The following is a 23202-nucleotide window of genomic DNA, read 5'->3' on the forward strand; positions in this document are numbered from 1 at the left end:
AATCCTCTTCTACTTGAATAAAACTTCACGATGGTCAATCCCTCAATTGTCATTGTGCCAGGCGCATGGCACCAACCTGCACACTTCCAAGGCCTCATTGATGAGCTTGCAAAGGTCAACTACGATGCAGAGGGTGTGACAATGCCTTCGGTAGGCTCCAGCCCACCACTACCTAGCTGGGAGCAAGACGCGCTAGCTGTGCGACAAGTGATTATGAACAAACTGGACGCCGGGAAAGATGTCGTCGTCCTCGCACATTCGTTTGGCGGCATCGCCATGTCCGAGGCAGCCAAGGGTCTGGGAAAGAAGGAGCGAGAAGCACAGGGTTTGAAAGGCGGTATTATCAAGCTGGTTTACATGTGCGCGATGGCGTTGCCGGAAGGCCAGACCCATGTCGGCCAATTGGTCCCACAGACGCCCGAGGAAGAAGAGATCGAGCGTCAACGCAAGGAGCTGGAGGAAAAGTTTGGTGGACTAGATGTGTCAGCGGTATGGATACGAATCTTTACGTTTACGTCTTCGGTACTAATTTGTCGCCAGGATGGAGCAATCAGCCTCCCGAAGGACCGTGTCCACCTCGTGTTTTATAACCGTTGCGAGCAGAAGGACATCGATAGGGCTATAGAGCTGCTCGACACATTCCCCATGGGCCCACTGACGGTTCCTGTCACATACACCGCGTACCGTGAGATCCCGAGCACATACATTGTCTGCAAAAACGACCAGGCGTTGCGGGAACCGTTCCAGCGGAGGATGATTGCGCAAGGCGAGGGCTGTTTTGAAGTGGAGGAATGCGATGAGGGACATTCCCCATTCATGAGTAACCCGGGGTTCATTGTCGATTGTGTTCGGAGGGCAGCTGGAGAGAAGGTCTAGACATCAACTATACCATGTCGCCCTCTTTCTGTATCCATGGGGTTCCAGTAATATCACTGAGCGTGGGAGGTATACCATATTTGGATGTTTGTGTATTCTATGACGATTCACCTCTCTTTCAAATGAATATTTTTAAGACATTGCCTCATATTTCAGGCATCATTTCAGGCATCAGTGGTGGCGCGGAACGGAAAATCAATTCAGCCGCGTCGGGAATAACCTAATCCAGCGGAAGCTACGGAGTACCTTGTCTTGTAGTTATCATGTAGACACGGAATGCCGGGGGATCTCAATTCTCCAAAGGCGTCAACATCTCCTGTGAATCCACCGCGACGCCAAAACACAAGTTGTGATCCATGTAGACGTTCCAAGCGACGCTGTGTTGTGCAATCGGATCCAGACGGAATTTCCGATGCGATCTGCGCAAATTGCAAACGTCTGAGACGCCAGTGTACATTCGAATTCGCTATAGCTCAGTCTAGTCCTTTCTCTCGCAAACGACAGAGGCGCAACTGCGGGGAACCTAGTATATCAACAACGCAAAATGAACCCAACGACTTTGACACGTGGACCTTTGATACTACAACCGAGGAAGTCGCTGGGAGCCCGAATAACCGGTTCGAGGCTACCTCTATCGCTGACCAAGATGTTCTGGCAGCTTGGTTGAATCTCGACTGTGATGGGATTGTCGCGGATAGCGTCAACTTGTTTTCAACCAACCTCGAGCCTTCCAATTCATTCACTGGGCTTTCTTCTGAGGACATAGTGCCAGAGGAAAGCCAGCTTGGGGATCAATTTATGGATGACACGTCCCGACTGGTTCGCTTACACGCAGGGCAAAATCTGGAATCAAAAAATCATCGACCCTCGGTTGGCCTTTCATTCAACAGTCCCATCTACCTGCTGAATTCTGGAATAGACGCGAAAATCTTTGGTGATCGTCTCGCGCGGATTTATGAAGCAATCGCAACAGCCAGTGCGTCGAGGTTTTTGGACTATGACTGCAATCTTTATGCGACCAAGAGTCGCTACCGGTTGGGAGACAGTGACTCAGGGAGCTCAAATGGATCGGCGCCTACCAGCTCAGCCATGGATCCAATCGCTATCGCACCCCGATTTGCTCTTCCAGTATCGTCACAAGCACTACCATACGATATCTCCTTGTTGGGAAGTGTGCGATTTCTTGATCATTTGGGCAACCTCTATGGCAATCGTCTTAACTCGACCGCGCGGAAGAAATCAGATGAGACTTTCAAAGCGGTTCTTCGCGCATTCTCGATGCAATGGTTGCCCAGTTCGCCTTCCTTCGAAGCGAGCTCAGCTCATGATCACTTTCCTCGAAATTCAAAGTCTGGAGAGGCAGGGGGTGAATCTTCCTTGAACGCTTTCATTGATGCTTGGGTACGGGCAAGATCACTTCTCAACGATGCACATCATGTTCGGTCATTTCGAGTCGTATTGGCAACACTCATGTTTGTTGGTATTGTTACACCAACTAAAATAATCGACAGAGAGGATCTCGTACCAAACCACTTCCTTGACACAGCTTTGCAAAAGTTATCCTACTTAAATGGACTTGTCACGCAATATTGTGCGAACCTGGGACCATCATCCACATATGGTGCTCTTGCTGAAGCAAGTTTAAGCATTGTCCGATGGACTGCGTATATCCGCGACACAGGCGCAGCGTTGGCAATGGATCGGCAATGCAAACTTCCAGACTTATGGGGTACTACAAAAGGTTAGTATTCTTCGTATGGAGAATCTCAAATCTATGGAAACCGAACTAAAACCCCACAGTTCTTTCAGATAAAGCGGCCGTGGCAGCATTGGCAGTCTCTCAAAACATCCTAGAGTTGGATATCAATGTTCAACCAATCTGCCGGAAAGCCAGTGCGGAGACATTTATCGTCTGGAGGCAGATTATAAACATCAAAACCGCTGCTAATCAGACGCATGGCACTATCAATGAACGGTCCTCGTCAATAATTGAAGCAATCAACTTGAGCGTGACGGCTGTTCGTGGCTTCAGTGAATCATTCCAACCTTTCATTCTTCAGTGCATCAGAAATTTCCATTGCCTGTCTACCTGTCCTAGGATATCTCTTGGTAAGCTACGCTCCTACCAATTCGCTCCCTCGGCTTTTGTCCGGCAATCCTATCATCGATATCTCGCTGACAGGTTATACCTTAGTTTCCCTCGTGATGTTCTGGAACCTCGGTATTTTTCTTCTCGCCGAAGTCTTCAAAAATGTGACCAAAGACCTTGATCCTTCCATCAAACACGAAGTAGGACCCGCGGTCTGGGAATATCAGCGCGACGCAGCCTCGTGCGTGGCACAGGTAGTTGAATGCGTACTCAACTTACCCGCCGAGGAGGCTTTCAACCTTCAAAATGGACTCGGCGCCGAAGTCCCACTCACGGCTTATCATGTGACACCCAGTTTAGCTGTCACGGCCCTTCAACGGGCCATTGAGAGTGTTATAGACCTGCAGCTTCACTCTTGTTCTGTTGATGATGTATCAGATGACAACGCAAAGCTTTTGATACCGGACGGGATCTGGGATCGACAAATCGACATCCTCACGAAAGGACTCATGTCCCTTGACGTTACTATTGGCGGGTCACAGACCTGTGGTGTGGCCCTCAAGGAGTTGATGCACAAACACGGGGACATTCTGTCTGAGTGCTGGACTTCGGGGTTTGACTCATGACATGTAAGCGTGGCGGATATAGCCGAAGGGCCAAAGACATATCAAATGATGGAAAATTCGAGATGTGAGTGTCGATCGACGCTAGAGCCAAGTCCATACCGTCCATATTCCTAAGATAAAGAGAACCCATGGCAAAAGAAGAAGATAGACCTAGACCTATACAGCCCTGGGCCCTCCATCCGGACTCCTCATTGGATGTATTTGTAATGATATGCATGTCATGCATGCCATCACAATTCACGCTGCGCTACACCCCTGCCCTTGCTCTCGAGTAAAATGAGTGTCGCACCGGTTAACCCGGACTTTGTCCGCGCCATGAGAAATTACCTATGGGTGCTCTATTCACTTATCATGGTAATAATCTAGATCGCTCAATTCCAAGGAAAAGTCGAATCTGTCACTAATTCTCGTCAAACCCTGGGAAGCGACATACCAGCGACAATGCTGGCCCGAATCGTCACTAAAATCTTGACAACGGGCTGGTCAGTCTCATCTCAAATTCTTCGGGTGGATCTTGAGTAGAGATGGGCTAATTGCGAAATTCAGTAAAAGGAGCATTCGTGTTCGTGCCGCTGTCGATCTAGTGTCATTCGTGATTCCTACCCCGCTACAACGCCTCACAGTGAAACCAATAGAATAGCAAAGGGGGGTGACGAACAAAGATACCCGCAGTAGTGCCTAGATGCTTGTGATGGGTGATTGTGTGTTTTGATTTTTATTCTAATACCCTACCATTCTACATGTCTTGTTGGTTGACAACACAATCACCGCTCGACCGAGAGAGCCTTGGGTTTTATCTTCTCCTCTACATGCACCAATGATCAACAAGACTGCTTGCAAATCGGACACCCATATGTCGGTTTTCCATGTTGTGGCAACCTATCACACCCCACCTGGCTTCATGTTCAGACCACCAAATGTCACGATTGCTCTTTTCAACAAACCAATAAACAGTGACTAAAAGGCCCCTGTCACGCAAAAGAGATACGCCCACCGCATTTCTCCTCTTTTTGAATCAGAAATTCGCTACGAATCCCTCCACGCGTATTAAAGCCCGGATATTCAAACCAATAAGCATTGAGCAATACGTTTTTACTAATGCGAGGAAGAAAGAGACAAGGAAATCCCTGCAGGTATACAAATCACCAGATTCTACGCTTTCTCCACCTTTATGCGTCCGACCTATTGCAGCGATACATCCTCCCACTTTTTGACACTCGGGCTCATCTTGAAATCTCACGCCAGATGAAATTATTCAAGGTCGAGTCATGCCCCTTGGCAGGCTGTTGTGCCCGAATGGAGCTACAGCTCCGGAGTCAAAAGTCCAATGAGATGAGTTATAGCTAATCTACGGGTACTTTGTTCTAAGATACGCACATGGGAAATCACCAAGCGATCGCCAATCAACCAATTTACCCCGCCAGTTGAAGCCAAGTCAGGCTGTACGCCATGACCCATCTTACTAGGTACCGGGGGAAGTACACACACATAGCTCAAATACATATGAATAAACCCCGGCTCGTTGTGCTTACAGTCTCAAAATATATTATTCCCTGTAAATCACCGTGGCTATGGCAGTGTCTTTCGATCTCTTGCAGATTCCCTTTTACGGCCTTGTGGCTGGAGGTATCGTGATTACGTGGTCGTTGAGGAAGGCCGTACAAGCCTTTCAAAGTATGTATATCTTCCTCATTGACAGTGGACTAACTCTCAGACTAATACTAATCCAGGATGGAAGTACGCTCGCGAAAACGGCTGCCAATCCCCAGCACACTCTGTGTCTCACGGCTTGTTTGGTCTTGGCATGGCCATGGAAGTAGCCAGAGCCGGCCCGGAGCATAGATTTCTCGAACTTATTCGCGGCTGGCATAGAAGCTACGGTCCGACATTCAAGGCGAGAATCCTCAATCGAAAATTCATTTTCACGGTCGAACCACAGAACATCCAAACAATTCTCGCGTTGAAATTCAAAGACTTCGGAATAAGTTCAGCTCGAATAGATGCTCTCCGTCCACTCATGGGCAAAGGCATCTTCGGTGTAGACGGTAGCGAGTGGGAACATGCACGAGCTCTCCTCAGGCCAAATTTCTCGCGCACTCAGATTCACGACACTCAATTGTATGAGAATCACGTTGCGGAGCTGATTGAGCGAATCCCGCGCGACGGATCGACCATCGATTTGGTCCCACTATTTCTCAAGGGAGTAGGTTGTCATGCTTGATATTCCCCAAAATATACAACTGACTGAAAGCAGACTCTTGACACTGCCACCGAGTTTCTGTTTGGAGAGTCTGCTCACTCGCTACGCAAAGAAGAATCTTCTTCAGGTGCGAAATTTGCTAAATCCTTTGATGCAGCCGGACACGTGACTGCCATGCGCTTTCGACTTGGGGCTTTCGGGAGGTTCTACCGCAGGAAGGAATACAACAAAGCCATTAGAGATACCCGCACCTATATTGAGAGATTTGTACAAAAGACTATCGACTATCGTGTCGCGCTCAACAGCGGCCGTGAAGTTGATCAAGAGATCAAGCGATTGACTGAAAGCCGATATATATTTTCCTATGAGCTGTCGAAGCAAACACTTGACAAGACCAACATAGCAGACCAGCTAGTGAGTATTATGTTTGCTGGTCGCGACACCACTGCTGGCCTATTAAGCACTGTGTTCTTCATCCTGGCCAGAGAGCCCGATGTGTGGACCAAACTTCGAAAAGAAGTGCTCGCTTTGGATGGAAAAAAGCCATCATTCGAGGATCTAAAATCCATGACGTACCTGACCTGGGTTGTGAACGAGAGTAAGCACCACCCCTCCCAGCTCTGGCTATGCGGTTTGCTAAACAATATGCAGCTCAGCGCATGTACCCACTCGTCCCTTTCAATATACGCCAAGCCAACAGAGATACATATCTTCCCGTTGGCGGTGGCCCGGATGGAAAGTCCCCTGTTTACGTACCTAAGGGCCACGAGATTATCTACAGCATATACACAATGCAGCGCGATAAAGAAGTCTTCGGACCCGATGCGGATGAGTTCCGCCCAGAGAGATGGGAAAATCTCAAGCCTGGTTGGGGGTACATTCCGTTTAACGGAGGTCCTCGGATATGCATAGGCCAGCAGTTCGCGCTAACTGAGGCTGGATACACTATTACTAGGATTATGCAAAGTTTTGAGGCAATTGAAACTCGGGATCCTAATCCCTGGACGGAGGATTTGGGATTGACGTTGGCAAATGCTAATGGGACAAAGGTTGCTCTGATACCTGTTCAGAATTGACCTAGATATACACTTTTGATCTCGTTATTGTCTTTTCACAACTTTTCATAATCCTTGCACCTTAAATCAAACACGATATTGCTTTATAATAAAAATCACAAGGTTGTGTTGTATGTTCTCAGATGTGTACATTGAGTTCCTCGGAGTCCACTTCGGTCAGTCTTTTTTGGGTTGGTTTTCCGATAGTATTAGTTGACAATTGTAGAATTCACCGGCGGCAAGCCCAATCCGTATAACCGACTACTATCCGCATGACAAGTGAGTTAGCCAGGGTGTATATATGGTCCTATATGTGCCGGATTATCCGATTTCCTCCGTGCACATTTTTACTTGTGCCCGCCCTATCCGCCAAGCCATGGAGCGACGAGGCCTCGGAGTTCCTCCCAACTGTTATTGGTCGGCAATGAATTCGCTGCTGTTTAGACTTTTCAGGGTTGGCCCAGATTGTGGAGAATGAAATCTCTTTCCCAACCATTAGGGTGGAAAGCACTTTGCCAAGTGAAACATATTATCACGGGCCCCAACTTTCCATAGCGCTACCCAATCATGTGGACAAATAGTGGATAATGTTGCTGCCTTAACTGCTACATTCCGTGATACTGCGTCCAGGAAAGCGGAAAACAAGGAAAAGCTCATCCAGGCCTTTCCGGAATAATTCTGGACATCCCATCCGCAAAATTAGAATCGAATGATCATAGACGTTAACAATAAGTACGTACTACCTCATCAGGTCCTTAATCTTTGGAACATAGGGAAAGACAAGATATTTGAATAAGTCAAATGCCAAGAAACTTAACGAACATAGTCGAGACTAGATCAGATCCAACCATCACTCCGAGCATTCGAAATTCCAAGCTATCAAAAGCTTGTACATGTAGCCAAGCTGTACATATGGCCAAGCTTTCCCTCAATGGAAACCACGGGAGCCAGATTCGGAGATTAAAAGTTATCTGATCGTAAAAGTTATCTGATCGTATAATTTATCTGATCGCATAATTTATCAGATCATGGAATTTATCAGATCATACAAATATTTATCAGATCACGCCACTCGGGTGGAAACCTTGGAACCCGGCCCCCACCCTGGTTAAGTCCCAATGGTTACTAACGATGAGCCATCTGAGACTTGCTTCGGAGTAGTTTCCTGTCTACGGAATGCTACTGCAGGGGTTAGACACTACTCATATTAGAGGACCCACGTGCAATGGGCGACGCCACCCTCGCTTACACAAACTAAAAGGGTCTAACGTACTCCGTAAATTTTAATATATACTTAGAGAGAGAGAGAGATTAAAAATCATACCCGCCCTTCTAACCATTCATTCTGGGTTATTGATCCCAGACTTCTCTACCCTCCATGGATACAGACACCATCAAAGGGGCCACCGTGGAGCGCCCGCAGTCCTTGAACCTCAAGGACTCAGAGATACCAGAGGAGATTCAGCAAGATGGTGTTCAAATCGCCGACGCAGTCACAACTACGTGGACTCGCAAGCATCTGATCATTGCCTATACTAGGTGAGTAACCCTGGGAGAAGTCCTCTTTCCTGAATGTGAGGTTTAATGCGAACATAGTATGTGGCTGGTGTATTTTGTCAACAATCTCAACAGCAGTCTCACCTCAAACCTCTCTGCTTACATTACGAGTGACTTTTCGGAACACTCGCTGTTGACCGTGATTTCAGTGATTACTAGCGTTATGGGTGCTGCGTGTTTGATGCCCGTCGCTAAAGTCCTGAATCTTTTTGATCGAACTGTTGGATTCGTGCTCATGCTTGCGATTGCAATTATGGGTTTGATCATGATGGCTGCTTGTAACAATATTACGACCTACTGTGCTGCACAGGTACGTCTCTATATCACCCATGCCCTCCACAGCCCTGTGTCGAAATCGCTAATCAATCAACAGGCATTTTATACTGTTGGATTTACCGGTGCCATTTTCTGCATTGATGTGATAACCTCAGACACCTCATCGCTTCGTGATCGAGGTCTTGCTTATGCTCTCACCTCCTCTCCTAGCATGATCACTGCCTTTGCCGGCTCCCCTTTGTCAAATCAATTCCACGAAACCAACTGGCGATGGGCGTACGGAACAATTTGCATCATCCTCCCTATCGCTGCGCTTCCTTTGATTGTGACCTGGGAAATGGCCAAGCGAAAGGCCGACAAGAACGGTCATTTACAATATAAGGAGAGGTCAACACGAACCTGGGGAGAAACCATCTGGTTCTACGTCATAGAATTCGATGGTCAGTAAAGCTCTCAAATCCAATTTCTGACATTTTTACTCACCCCTTTTTGCGACACACAGTTATCGGAATTTTCCTGATGATAGGCGGCACGATTCTTTTCCTGACATCTTTCAATATCGCCGGCAACACCGAAGGCCAATGGCGATCGGCCAAGATCATTGCGATGATGGTTGTGGGATTCTGTGTTCTCGTGGCATTTGTCAGTTACGAGCGATGGCTGGCCCCGAAGCCTTTCATCCCCTTCCACCTCATCACCGACCGCACTGTCATTGGCGCTTGTCTGCTGGATATTACCTACCAGATTTCTTATTACTGCTGGGCTAGCTATTTCACCTCCTACCTCCAAGTCGTTTATAACACAAGCCTGACGCAGGCCGGTTACATCAGCGCCATCTTTGATTTCATGGACCCAATTTGGCTTATTGGCTGTGGCTTCCTCATCAGAGCAACTGGTCGCTTCAAGTGGCTTCTCTGTGCCGCTGTGCCTCTTTACCTCCTGGCAAGCGGTCTGATGATCTACTTCCGTCAACCGGGTCACAACATTGGATATATGTGCATGTGCCAGATCTTCCTCGCAGTGGGTGGTGGAACATTTATTCTGATCGAGCAAGTTGCTGTTCTTGCTGCGGCCTCGCATGAAGACTATGCCGCCATGTTGGCCCTTCTCAGCACGTTTGGATACCTTGGTGGTGCAGTGGGCAGCAGTGTCTCTGGCGCTATCTGGACAAACACGCTTCCCGTCAAGCTACGTGCCAATCTGCCAGCCGAATTGAAGGACCAGTGGGAGGACATCTACGAGTCGTTGGACGTCCAGCTCAGTTATGCAGTTGGTACGCCTGCTCGTATTGCCATCCAGGATGCGTATGCATTCAGTCAGCGAAACATGATGATTGCCGGTACCGCAGTGATGGGACTGTCAATTGCCTGGGTTCTTATGATGAGGAACATCAAGGTTCACAATAACAAGGATCTTTCCAAGGTTCTGTTCTAGATGGACGAATATATAGCAAGGGGCTCAGGGGGGAATAAGGAAACTAATATGCCCTTTCTTAGATTGGAGGTGTGAAGTGTTGCAGAGTCAAGTTAGAATTGACTAGATGAAAGAAAATAATACATCAGCTCAGAGCTGTCAAAAGAGATGGGAAATTCGGATACATATGCTTCAAAGTAGCGTTGTGCCTTCCTTTACTATCCTGCTGGATATAGTCATGTCAATACTCTCGTGTGCATGATGAAGCATTATCAATTAAAAGAAGCTAGAATGCGGTACATTATCCGTTGCATATGGTAGAACCATCAGATAATACGGAAACCGCACAAAGTTACCAGAAATTCCCTACGTCTCTCCAAAGAATGAGGCAATTCTACGATGCGGCATTGATCTTATTCAGACTGACCTTAGGCAGATAGGACGTCCATTGCTCCTTCCTCTATTGACTTCCCTTGCCTTTGTCTCTCTCTATTAAACCTACGCAAACCCCACTAAGCCCAAAGCCTAACCCGCCCTAACCCACCGATGGGCTAGCTTTGGGGCCCACTCCCTAGGCCCACCGATGGGCAGTGGGCCCGAGCCCCGGGGCCTTTTATGAGCTTTGCGGAGGTCTACTCTCTATCCAGTAGCTTCCTTGAGTCCACTGTTTTCTTGCCCTTTATCACCGCCGTCATATATTGTCCGCAAGTCTAGACAAGGTCATTCCTTCTTCGGCCCAGGATGCGAAGGACCTGAATCTACACTACTGACAGAACTTTTGATCGCAACCCTCAAGTAAAGAAATGGCACTCCCACTAGAAAACTCTATATCTGGGCCATGTTGATTTTCTTGGTTCTACTTTCTTGTGTAACAGTGTTACGCATCCTGAGTGTCCTATAAAATCCCTGCATATCAAATATTTGAACTTATCATGTCTACTTTCTTTTACTCAACCTAACTTTGATAATGTTTTCTGAATATTAAAACAAGTGAAGACTTTTGTATTGTGACAAAAACTGAGAAACAAGCGTAACTTTTCGATAACCATACACCATCGCTCCAGCCATAACTCCGATACTCACTTTCGGAAGAACCAGTTCCAAATAAGAATCAAACGGTCTCGCGGTGAACATTCCGGATATGCGCAACCAAGTTGTCCTTTCGGTTGAACGACTTCCGGCACTCGCCCTCGGGACATTCATACAAACCCGGTGAGATGTGCTTTGTTTTGATATGGCGTAGCAGGGCTCCCATCTGAGAAAATCCACCCGAGTATTCGCAGTGCTTCCATTTGCACTTTAGTGGACTGCCACGGCTAGATCTGTATCATATGAATGTTAGAGCCCGCATCTAAAACGGATATTACAGAGCAGAGAGTTATTCCAAAAGGAACATACTTAACGCCCATCGGGACTTTGCCATAAGAGGCAGGCCTCTGGATACTATCATTTGCGGCAGTCGAGCCTTGTTCTTCGTCCGCAGTGGAAATTATTGTAGAGGTGATGTCAGACATCCCGTCATGGGGGTCAAGGCTCGGAGTATCGGCAGCAGCAGCGCCGTCTTCGTTCGGGGAGCCCTTGTCGTATTGAGCATCGGTAATCTTGTGGAGAGCGCCGAGAGAGGTGGAAGCCGCTTCGTCAAGAGTGAGGGGAGCGGAGGGGGATTCGAGAAAATGGTCATATGGAAAATCATCGGCAAGAGGGGACCAGTGGTCAGCGAACATGTAGGAGAGCGGGGGGTCACTTTCGTTCCACTGAACCCCTCCCTCTTGGTCGAGGTATGACAAGCCATGCTCGACTGGTTCTGTCATGCTGTAGATCGTAGTTCGCAAGAACGGAGGAGACCAAGCTTAACAAGTATCATGTAGAACGAAAATGATGAGAGCGACCTACACAGAAATGCGGGGAAGCCCCTGGGGATCTACACTTATATACTGAAGGGTTTGCGATGACCTAGCTACCTGGGTGCCTTGGGAGCATTTTGGCAGATTTTTCATACATCCCAGCGTACCCCAGCGCCACACGTCACCGTGATTGGCGATCTTAGCAGAAATTTTCAGATGGTGCAGCTCAAGCAGTGGCGCAGGCACGATATGGAAAATTTGCATTCTTGAGATGTGACTGGATGCGCACCTTCAGGGCTTGTTCGGATGCCTTGAAAACAGCTTACGTGAAAAAGAGCCCCGACTCCCTCTAATTGGTCTGACAGATATCAACTGAGGCTGTGGTTTCCATTAGTTGGGAAAATCGAAATCTGACCAAAGAGGATTCGCTCCCTATGGCCCGAGCTTCTCTTCTCTTTTCTTTTTTCATCGCACCCCGCGCCTCGATGATTTTGCACCGATCCCGTCATCCAGGCGCTGTATGATAAGACCTTGTCTGGCCAATTAAGTTGCAGTTCTCTCATGATGGGATAGCGATATCGAAATAACAAGCACAATATGTTACCGAAGGAAAAAACAAAAAGAAAAACAAAAAGGGGGACGTGTCGAAGAGACGAGAAGATGTCCAGTTTAGGCAGCAATCTAGCCTGAGGCTAAAATTCTGACTATCAGCTTTAACAACTCCCAATATTGGAAAACGAGCGACACATTATTTCCTTGGTGGTCTAGTGCATAGACCACATTCAGATGCCATTTGAATAAAAAGTTATCAAAGATGAAGATGATGTACCTAATAGTAATAGTTCGCACTCAAATAAACTTGAGTTTAGCCATGTGAAATTATATATTATGAAGGGCTACGCTGTCCACGTATTAGAACATTCAAAGTATAGTATAAAAATTCAAGAATTTAGTATAGTTTCATCAAAGGCATCAACAACCGTGCCATATCAACATATCTAGTCCTACTGGTTCGAGGCCTGAGCCTCCGTGAGCTTCTGGTCCAGGGACTTCTTGTTGCTGGTAGCTTCTTGGACACATAATGGGACGGCATCAAGGATACCAATAGCAAGAGGATTAGAAACTTTCTTCAGTCTGGGGTAAAGCTAAGCAACGGTAGCTGAGAATGGACTAGGCCCAGGAGTTTCTAAGAGCCCTAGGTGTACTATTAGAAATTAGTACCAATTATAAAGGCATGATGGAATTTAGATAGATTCACAACTCGGAAAGCGTAGCAGACACGCTGCTTCTCGCTGTCGCTGAATTCGAGGTTCTAATGCCTCTTCTTATTGTTTAGGATCTTGCTGAGATCTTCCCGAATATGTTCGAGAACCTCTATACACCTCTGGACATGTTCGACATTTGCACACTGCTCTCCAAAATTCGTCTCAATTCTGTCATGGAATTTGCCTAAATTAGTCAAGGTGGATATGTTTTAGTTTCACTGGCAATAGTCTGGTCGGTCAGTCTTCTCTCAGCTCCTATATTATAGGACATTCTACTCACCAATCCGCCAATCATTGTTGCTTTCTAATAAATGTTTCTGATCTTGCAAAATTGCAACATGGATGCTATCCCATCTAGGTAAGGAGATGGATGCCCTGTTGGAAAATTATCCCGAGAAACACCACCTGAGGGATAACTGTTGTAAGGGGAGCCTCATACCCGTTCAGGTGGAAAGTCCACAAAGTTCAAGAGAGCGAACAGTCAGCTTACTCCAAGACAGGACTGGGGACACGACCGCAAAAATCTTCAAAAGGTTCGGGGTCAGCTCTCCTTCGCGCGCTAATGGCCCTTCGAGCGCACTAGTAGATGCTAATATAAGTGGATGTGGGTCCCGTTCTGTGTCGGCAGCGGGTGGCGCCGGGGGGGGGGGTACCACCATGAATCACTAGCTACTATATCATGCAAGTTCTCGTGTCAAAGTGCATCCTTGTTGTTGAAGATCTCCGCATCATCCAATGAGACACAGGCTTTAAACGCTCCCCATTTACGTAGTGGTATGCCAAATTTCGTCCTGTTTTTCGCGACAAAAACGAAACAGAGTCAAAGCAAGGAGAAGGATGCTAAATACAACGTACCTACCGCCAAGTCTGTAGGTATATTTCTTCTCACTGGCAAGTTGGTCTTGAAGCAGTGAGTTAGAATCGGAAGATTGATGAGCCATAGGCCAGAAAGGGTTCCGGCCAAAGCTTCGATGCTCTCTATAGCTGAGATCCGTACATGCACTGGAAACCAGTCTCGTCAATACCCTGGTGTGTTATATTAGATACAACCTTCTAGTCACTCTCATACCCAATCTCCTCCAACGACCACAACAAATGATCGTCATTATCTGGATCCTTAACCACCTCGGCATTGGGAATAAATTCATCGATTCCCTTGACCTCTTTTAGTTGGGATGCCCCCGACTTGTAAAATGTCATCAATGCATCCATCTGCTCATCGTGCTCCTCTTTCTGGCCCTTCTGGTATCCCCGAACACACAAGTACTCTAGCCCAACTGGTAGACAGTCTACCAGATCCAACTTTTCCCTCTTCTCGTAGGGTTCTCCGCTAACACCAGCTGCAAGGTATAACAGAAAGTTTATCCCCAAGCTCAACCGCTTCAAGGCCACAAATTCTTTCAGTGACCCATTGTATGTCCATATCGATTTGTAGAATTTACATGTCTCGTCACTGATGCCAGATTCAAAGGGGCTCCCGTATTGGTTGAATTGGTCATCTCTCTCTTCCTCGTCAGCAACTTCGAATATATATATTTCATTTTCTGCGTCGACATCGAGAATTTCCAGTGTTTTCTTGTGCGCGCAAAGCACTTTGATGAATGCTTTAGGGTTGAACATAGCAAAACCCCCGTCATTGCTTGCTCTACCCCCAATAGAATACTGAAATTCCTTGAGAATCTTGCACGACCATATCAGATTCGCAAGGTAGAGAGAATCAACTGACGAATTGTGGATGGAGATCTTGCTAATATTGGAGCATTTCTCTTTGAATTCGACATTTCCGTTCGGATCCTCTTCCATTATATCAACACGGACAGATTCAATTGACTGGAGATTGTCAAATAGCCTCAAGCAACCAGAAAAGTCCATTGGAACATAGAAACGGCCATCGGACCAGGTACTATCGTTTTTGTTGATCACATAAACATCGCGGAGGTTGCGAAGATATGACTTGTTTTCGGGACTGGCGTTAGCTTGCCGAAGGAGTTGCGCAAGCGGGAAGTCGATTGCATGGTTGCAACTCATGCCAGAGGGATCTGTCAAGGCCATTGACACAACATTCGGCGATACCACAATCAGAATTGCGGTCAAGGCTTGGGTGATGAACGTTCCGAGGCTCTCTCGGTGACTTTTTGTCAGGTTAGACAGTTGCTCAGAGACCAGGATCAAATGAAATTCTCACAGATAGCTGCTGAACGTTGCCGTTTTTTCCATCCTCTGCATAAGCATATTGACCACTCGATCCTCTTGGGGTCCTGTAAAACCACCCTTTTTGACCGCTTCTCGTACGAGAGTCATCTCCTCATTGCTCAAATCCCGTTGAGAATTGACTTGCTTATAGTCCATATGCCTGGATGTTGCTGTGCGACATTCGATATGGCGCACGTAATTACCCAAGTTAGGTCGTTTCAAAATATCCATAAGCAAGGCAAATGGCTTGTCGATAGCTTCTTCACATGAGGAGACACTAATTCGGTGATACTTCTTGCGGGTTTCCATGTCACAAAGGGAGTGGAGAGTTCGACATTGTACTGATAGAGCGGCCACGTCACGGTTGGAAAGAAGGCATGAAATGACCCGCTGATGAATCTCGAGGGGTAAACTGAGAAATGACATGATTTCTGCTAATACTCTGTCAATGTGGAAATGGAGGTTTATTTAAACTACTGCTTTTTCTCTCCCGAAAAGGATTAGCCTAGGCATCCACACTGTTGCCTGAAACTTGGGCCTTGGCATTTTGAGGCTTTTGGTTGGCTACATCTGACCAACTTTCACAATTCGAGTTTTGATAAGATGTGGGCTCCTCCAGGGCTGATTCACATGGTGATTGCCTAAATAGGTGGACTGGAGCGTATTAACTTCTGCCCGACATGAATTGTTGCAGTATATTTCCACAGTCTGCGATGTAGACCAATTGCTTTCACTCTTTCGACTAGAAGAGAAAGAAAATATAAAATGAAGTATAAGAAAAGAAGAGAAAAACAAGATAACATGTCGTGATAAACCCAAAAAATCAGCTGTTGACCCCGCAGTCTCTCCACGGAATCACCTTCCTATCCTGGTGCGCAGGGATGTATAATAGATTCCGAGCCCTCCTCTCTGTCCAATTTGAAACATTCCAACAACCTCAATTTCAATTTCAAAAATGACACAAATCTTCCTGTAAGTGGCTTTCCATTTATTCATAAAAAGTGATCCTTGTTTGCTAACTCGTGGCCCAAATTCTAGTACTGGTGCCACGGGCTATATTGGGGGCGAAGTCCTCCACGCTTTGCAGCTTGCTCATCCCGATTATAAGGTTGCCGCCTTGATCAGAGATAATGGAAAGGCCAGCAAGGTTTTAGCTGCATTTCCCAAGGTCCGTGTAGTCCTTGCGGATTTGGACAATATCGAAGTTATTGAAGAAGAATCGCGCAAAGCCGATATTGTTATCCGTGAGTCAATTTACATCTGGTCGCATAACCTATTACTAACTTTCTTCATTTAGATGCTGCTAGTAACAAACATCTCGAAAGCGTAAAAGCGATCGCAAAGGGCCTGGCGGGGCGTCAAAATGGTACACCATCCACTACTGCAATATCTTATTTCGGGGTTGATCGCTAATTAAAGCAAAACTGCAGCCTATTACATTCAAGTTACCGGGGTTAGCGTTCTGGCAGGCCCCGAGGTTGATAACAACTCATATGGCGAGCCCTCGGATCAAATCTTTGATGATTTGGATAGCGTTGCTGAGCTCCGGGACATAATTCGAGCGTACAAAGATCGTCGGGTGGTGGATAACTACATTCTTGACTTGGGATCAGGTGGTCCCAAAACCGCCATCGTCTTGCCTCCTATCATATTTGGCACTGGTAAAGGTCCTGTGAATCAACGCAGCATCCAGGTTCCCGCCTTGGCCCGGGCCGCTCTGCTTCAACGCGTTGGTCTATATCTGGGCAGGGGATTAAGTCGATGGGGCATTATTCATGTCTCTGATTTGGCTAACCTTTTTGTCAAATTGGTGGAGCATGCTGTCAACGCAACGCCCGGTCTTATCTGGAATGAAAATGGCCTTTTCTTTGCTGAAAATGGCTTCGAGGTCGGTTCATGACCTCACATATCTCAGTTTATTCACACTAACCTTCCTTCTTTCTGTCAGAGCTTCAAGGAAATCGCTTTACTAATCGCCAAAGAGGCGCATAGCCTCGGTTACATTGATTCACCTGATGCGGTGAAATCTATGAATCTTGATGAGGCCAATGTAGTGATACCCTATGGAAGTGCGTTTCTGGGTACCAATGGCCAAGGTCAGGCTTCGCGCGGAAGAAAGTTATTAGGATGGCAACCAGATGGCGAGAGCTTCCAAAACGCGGTGCGGGAGGCAATCATTGCTGAAGCGGCACATCTGTGATCATCTTCAAGGAGCGTTCACTGCAAGGAATTATGCGATCTGCAATATCTGCAAGTCACATTGTTCACCCCAAGCATTATTATCCAATTCACGATATTTTCATTTCTTTCACATTATTTGCGTAGAATCTGATGGTTCCCAGTGGTCATACCTAGGTAGTGTGATCTTAGAGCTTCTGTTATCTGAGATAGCAAAATGCTATGCACTCAAAGACTTCGCAAAAATACTATGATTACCTATAAAACCTGTCTGGAAGTATCTAGTCGGCTACTAATCTTTAAATTCTATCAGACATGACTCTGATGAAAATGGCCACTTAGGACCAGGAAAGGATCGAATCAATTTAAAGCAAGCGGAAGACATCACCAGACTAACACCAACCTAAATAAACCCCCTTCATCTGACATTGCTCATAAGTCAGCTATATGTATTAAGAAGAAATTAATATCTTCAACAAGTAGTTTCTGATTATCGATTGTGAACAAAATTGAGAAGAGAAAACAATCTTAGTCAGAGCACCGCCCCGCCGCCTGTCTGACCGCCTCCAAATTTGCCGGACTTTACTTTTTTTCCTTTACGATTTTTATCACCGCCAAACAGCCCTCTTTCTCATCCCAATACATTGCTTTCTTTGAATCTTCTCCACCTCGTCGTCCTCAATCATCATGGCGACTCTGGCGGAGAAGCTTGAGAAGATTAAGTCTCCCAAGCTGCAGAACCAGCATCACGTAAGTTTTCCTGCTGCACACCCAATCAATCGACACTAACGGATCCATGAACAGACCGCTGTGGTGCTCTCTGCAGTTGAGGATACTCTCCGTGATCAAAAGGCAGATTTCTCACCTACCGCATACTTTGCCGCTCTCCTTGCACTGCTCTCGCAGTCGCTGTCCGCATCCCAGGGCATTGTCAACAAGGACTTAGCGACATCCGTTGTCTACCTTCTCGACATCACAACCGTTTACGTCCCCGCTCCGATCCTTTGCTCCAAATTTTCCCAGATCCTCGAAGGTCTTGCACCCGCACTTTCTCTCCCTGAGGTCGAAGCCCCGCTCCTGCGTCCTTCCATTGGCTGTCTTGAGTCTCTTCTCATTGCCCAGGACGCTGCATCATGGAATCTCCCCCACACACAGGTCGGCCCGCGACGCGCAATGGCAGGTCTGCTGAGTCTCTCCGTTGACCACCGTCCCAAGGTGCGGAAGCGTGCCCAGGAGGCTCTTGTCAAAGTTCTCAAGGCGCCCCCGCCAAGCCCGTCTCTGGACCACCCAGGTGCGGATATGTGCGCTCAGTCTGCGATGAAGACTCTGGGCGATAGCATCACAGCCGCTCACAAGCAAAAGAAGGGTCGTCACGATGCTCAGGCTAACAGCCACGAGCCCCTTATCATTCACTCGTTGCAGCTGATCAAGACCATCGCCTCGGCGTCAGGTGGCTGGCCCAGCAAGAAGATCGAACCACTCAGCGAACTCCTGATGAACGCTTCCCGCTCTAGCAACGAGTACATCACCATGGGTGCCTTCGAGGTATTTGAGGTCATTTTCGAAGGAATGGCTGATGAGTTCTCGTCTTCAAAGCTGCCCCGTCTTTTGGATGCTATCTCCGAACTCAAGCCTGCGCAGAATGACTCCCAGCTTCTCCCACCTTGGATTGCAGTGCTCTCTCGCGGTTACGATGTAGCTGCGCAAATCACCCCCGAGGATACTTTCGAGAAGTTGCCGGATCTGTTCACCTTGATTTCTGGCTTCATGGCTTCCCCTTCCAGCAACATCCGTGTTTCCGCATCTGAGTGTCTGATCTCATTCCTACACAATTGTATCCCCAACAGTGTTATTGTGGAGCCATCTGTCTATGATGAGAAGACCTTGGAGAAGTTGTCTCGTGCAGCCGTTGACCTTTTGTCTGTGAAGTATCAGGCTGCTTGGAAAGAGGTGTTCAATGTTTGCTCTGCCCTGTTCGATTGCTTCAAGTGGCGATCAAGCCCGTATCTCGTCAAGATTGTCTCCACAATCGGTGAACTGCGCAGCAATGGCGGCTTCCACGGCAAGAAGGAAGCCGATGCCGTTCTCGCTAGCGCCATTGAGGCCATGGGCCCCGAGGCAGTATTGGAGATCCTTCCCCTCAACATTATCGAACAGAAGGCTGGTCAGCCTGGTCGTGTCTGGATGCTGCCCATTATGCGCGACAGCGTGACCAACACGAACCTCCGCCACTTCCGTACCGAACTCGTTCCCCTGAGTGAGGCACTATACCAGAAGGTGGTCAACTTCGGTGCCGCTGAGAAGTCCGTGGAAGTGAAGATCTTCGAAACTCTCGTCCAACAAACCTGGGGTACCCTTCCCGGCTACTGCGAGCTGCCGCTTGATCTTGAGGAGGCATTTGACCAGACATTCGCTGAGCTTCTGTCTAACGTTCTCTACAAGCAGACCGAATTGCGTGTCGATGTTTGCCGTGCTTTGCAGAACCTGGTTGAGTCTAACCAGGCTATCTTGTCCGTCGAAAACGATGAGGATGATCTGATTTTGCAACGACGTATCACCAAGGTCGCTGCGCAGAAGAACCTCACTCATCTCGGCAGTCTTGCGAGCAATCTGCTGGCTGTGTTGTTCAACGTCTACAGCCAGACCCTGCCCCATTACCGCGGCTACATCCTACAGTGTATCAATGCCTACTTGAGCATTACCCCTGAAAATGTAAGTTTCCCTCCTCAGTTTTGTATACAAATCAACACCGACTGACACCCTTCATAGGAGCTGAATGACACTTTCAACCGCGTTACTTCAATGCTTGAGTCTTCTCTGGTCACTGAGCAAGAGACAGCAACCAAGCAGAGTGCTCAGGCTCAAAACCCGTCCGACAAGATGCCACCGACCTCCCACACCCTGATTGACCTTGTCATCGCTATGTCAATCTACCTCCCTCGCTCCAGCTTCAGTGGCTTGTTTGCCATGGCGGCAGCTATCCTCAACAGCTCATCCCCCAACCCGGATCAGCAACTCATCAAGAAGGCCTACAAGTTGATTCCTCGTCTCGGAACAACCGAAACTGGCCGCGCCGCCCTCCAGGAGCGTAGTGGAGAGTTGCAGGCTCTCATGCTTGCCACCACAGATACCACCCCTGCGTCTGGCCGCCGCGATCGTATGCTCGCTATTACCGAGATGATTAACCACCTGCCCACCTCGGATCTGCACTTCATCCCGGCAATCCTGTCCGAGGTGGTTCTAGGCTGCAAAGAGAGCAACGAGAAGGCACGCACAGCGGCCTTTGACCTGCTGATTCTCTTGGCCAAGCGTACAACCGATTCAGAGCGTAACCCTCCCGGCACTGTCATCCGCAGATCGCTTGTTCCAGGCGTGGCAGATGATCTCCCCGATGCCCCCGCTACCCTCGAGGAGTTCTTCACCATGGTCTCAGCTGGTCTGGCTGGCTCAGCTCCTCACATGGTGGGCGCCACTGTCACCGCGCTTTCGCGTCTGTTTTTCGACTTCCAGACACAACTTCAGCCTGAGATGCTCAAGGAACTCGTCGAGACCGTTGAGCTCTTCCTTACCTCCAACAACCGTGAGATCGTCCGCTCTGTCCTTGGCTTCGTCAAGGTTGCAGTCGTCGTTCTCCCTGACGAAACCCTGCGCCCCCGTCTGAACACCATGGTTCCCAGCCTCATGGCCTGGAACAAGGAGCACAAGGGCCGTCTCCGCAGCAAGGTGAAGGGCATCATCGACCGACTTGTGCGCCGATTCGGTGCTCCCCTCCTGGAGGCAATTGTCGGCGAGGAAGACCGCAAGCTTATCGTCAACATCCGCAAAGCCCGTGAGCGCAGCAAGCGCAAGAAGAAGGAGGGTGCTGAAGGCGAAGACGAAGACGAAGAGGAGAAGGCCTCCAAGCCCCAATCCGGCAACGCCTTCGACAAGGCCGTTTACGGCTCTGACTCCGACTCCTCTGACAACTCAGACGACGGCGACAGTGATGTTGACGTCGACAACGTCGCTCAAATCAAGGGCCGCAACTCTAAGAAGAAGGCAGGCCAAAGCACCCAGTACATCCGTGAGATGTCCCCCGAAGACAATCCCCTCGATCTGCTCGGCTCCAACGCCCTGGCCAGCATCTCCACCACCAAGCCCAGCCAACGCTTCCTCAACACAGGCCCCGGCTCGAAGAAGAAGCAGCGCTCCGCTAAGGTCGATGCTGATGGTCGTCTTGTCCTTGGCGAAGATGGCGATGTCGTCGCTGACGACGTCGAGATGTCCGGTGCTGGCGACGGCGGTGTTAACGCCTACCTCGCTGCTGTTAGTGGACCCGACGCTGTCCGTCGTGGCCAGAGAGGTAAGGTGAAGATGGGCCAGTCTTCGAAGAAGAATGCTGGCGACAGCATGGATGTCGATGAGGATGATCTGAAGCAGGACCTGCGCGCTTCTGGATCCGGTCAGAGCTCTGGTCGTCGTGGTCTTGGTGCTCCCAAGACTTCTGGCGCTCCTGGCGGTGGTCGCATTGAGAAGCGTCGCAATCCTGGCAACGCTCCTCGGGGTGGTAACCGCTCGGGATGGGGCAAGAAGAGATAAACTGTTTACTTTACAAGTAAGTCATATCTCTTTTTCGCCTTGTCTGTCGGGGCTTGGGTACTGAGCTGGAGAGAGAAGGAGGGTGGCATCTAGCAGATCCCGGAGTTATTGTTCTGAGTTCCCTGTTTTTGATTTCTTATTTCTTTTGTTTCTGCCATCTGGTCTTCGGTCCCTGTCGTGCTTGGTTAGTGTTGACGTTCTCATAATACCCTCCGCTGTGGTGATTCCGTTGACTCTGGGCTTTTTTCTGTTTCGATGCAGAGTTATTCGACTCCGTGTTTTTCATGATATGATTACGATTCTGTTCAAAAGTTTCTATTAGGTCAATGGACATAGATATTGTTTTATTCTCGTCTGTGTAATATCTACGTACATGTAGCGCACAAGCTGTGCATATCCATAGGATGAGCAGCAATTTGTATTTGGAAGCACAGTTCTCGCTGCATCACATTTCTATCCAATAAGCAAATTATCCGATATCCCATGGCGCTGATGAAATGCTACTGGTCAAGTATACCTCGACTACCACTAAACACCCGAAATCCCAAATGCAGTGTGATTTTTTCATATTCTCATTTGCAAAGCAGTTTATCATGCAAAAAAAAAGTGTATCGAACATATCAATCAGAACTTCATGAACGCGAGCCAGCCAACCAGGCAGCTCAGCAGCATTTCCCACAGCCCCCATCGCTCGCCCAGAGAAGTAGATGTAGAGTGCGACGCAAAAGGGACAAAAAACAAAAAGGCTCGCGAGCTCAAGACTAGACGGCATAGCATCCATCAAAGGTCATAGCATCGACAGCTCCCTCGTAGTATACAGCAGGACAGTAGTAGCCCACCGCTCCGTCGAGCATCCGAATCCAGCCAAAACTCCATCACCGATGCAATTTCAAACAAATCACAATCCGCCACGGCGCAGAAATCGACTCCGTCGCTCATCGGGAGGTTATCGACCGGTTTGTACTGACGCCCCTTCGTTCCTTTTCAACACTCAGTCTTCAATGCAGGTATCAAAAATATCAAATACCCGACCCCGGGAATAGAGCAAGCGA

At 48.1% G+C, this 23202-nt stretch overlaps 7 protein-coding genes across 7 annotated transcripts; 5 read left to right on the top strand and 2 right to left on the bottom strand.

Annotated features, from left to right (window-relative positions):
- Window positions 1-30: 30 nt before the first annotated feature.
- PEX2_022140 (alpha/beta hydrolase) lies at window positions 31-3591 on the top strand (the record flags this gene model as incomplete). The annotated part of the gene is made up of 5 exons (XM_016739489.1): window positions 31-489; window positions 541-830; window positions 1239-2617; window positions 2677-2907; window positions 2975-3591. 5 exons carry the CDS (start codon window positions 31-33, stop codon window positions 3589-3591), a joined length of 2976 nt encoding a protein of 991 aa, XP_016599399.1.
- Window positions 3592-5162: 1571 nt separating this feature from the next.
- Window positions 5163-6867, top strand: PEX2_022150 (cytochrome P450; the record flags this gene model as incomplete). Its single annotated transcript, XM_016739490.1, has 4 exons — window positions 5163-5265; window positions 5322-5794; window positions 5846-6389; window positions 6443-6867. The coding sequence occupies 4 exons, from the start codon at window positions 5163-5165 to the stop codon at window positions 6865-6867; spliced, it is 1545 nt and encodes a 514-aa protein (XP_016599400.1).
- Window positions 6868-8224: 1357 nt separating this feature from the next.
- On the top strand, window positions 8225-10113 carry PEX2_022160 (Major facilitator superfamily domain, general substrate transporter; the record flags this gene model as incomplete). The annotated part of the gene is made up of 4 exons (XM_016739491.1): window positions 8225-8385; window positions 8443-8713; window positions 8777-9119; window positions 9182-10113. 4 exons carry the CDS (start codon window positions 8225-8227, stop codon window positions 10111-10113), a joined length of 1707 nt encoding a protein of 568 aa, XP_016599401.1.
- A 1090-nt stretch (window positions 10114-11203) lies between these two features.
- On the bottom strand, window positions 11204-12200 carry PEX2_022170 (Zinc finger, C2H2; the record flags this gene model as incomplete). Its single annotated transcript, XM_016739492.1, has 3 exons — window positions 11204-11414; window positions 11491-11896; window positions 12104-12200. The coding sequence occupies 3 exons, from the start codon at window positions 12198-12200 to the stop codon at window positions 11204-11206; spliced, it is 714 nt and encodes a 237-aa protein (XP_016599402.1).
- A 2054-nt stretch (window positions 12201-14254) lies between these two features.
- PEX2_022180 (uncharacterized protein) lies at window positions 14255-15703 on the bottom strand (the record flags this gene model as incomplete). Its single annotated transcript, XM_016739493.1, has 2 exons — window positions 14255-15332; window positions 15387-15703. 2 exons carry the CDS (start codon window positions 15701-15703, stop codon window positions 14255-14257), a joined length of 1395 nt encoding a protein of 464 aa, XP_016599403.1.
- A 646-nt stretch (window positions 15704-16349) lies between these two features.
- On the top strand, window positions 16350-17594 carry PEX2_022190 (uncharacterized protein; the record flags this gene model as incomplete). The annotated part of the gene is made up of 5 exons (XM_016739494.1): window positions 16350-16366; window positions 16433-16638; window positions 16692-16760; window positions 16825-17282; window positions 17343-17594. The coding sequence occupies 5 exons, from the start codon at window positions 16350-16352 to the stop codon at window positions 17592-17594; spliced, it is 1002 nt and encodes a 333-aa protein (XP_016599404.1).
- A 665-nt stretch (window positions 17595-18259) lies between these two features.
- PEX2_022200 (mRNA-binding protein RRP12) lies at window positions 18260-22150 on the top strand (the record flags this gene model as incomplete). Its single annotated transcript, XM_016739495.1, has 3 exons — window positions 18260-18322; window positions 18377-20284; window positions 20342-22150. 3 exons carry the CDS (start codon window positions 18260-18262, stop codon window positions 22148-22150), a joined length of 3780 nt encoding a protein of 1259 aa, XP_016599405.1.
- Between the last annotated feature and the right edge of the window lie 1052 nt (window positions 22151-23202).

Source organism: Penicillium expansum (assembly GCF_000769745.1).
Source record: "Penicillium expansum strain MD-8 chromosome Unknown contig58, whole genome shotgun sequence".
NCBI classification, from domain to species: Eukaryota; Fungi; Ascomycota; class Eurotiomycetes; order Eurotiales; family Aspergillaceae; genus Penicillium; species Penicillium expansum.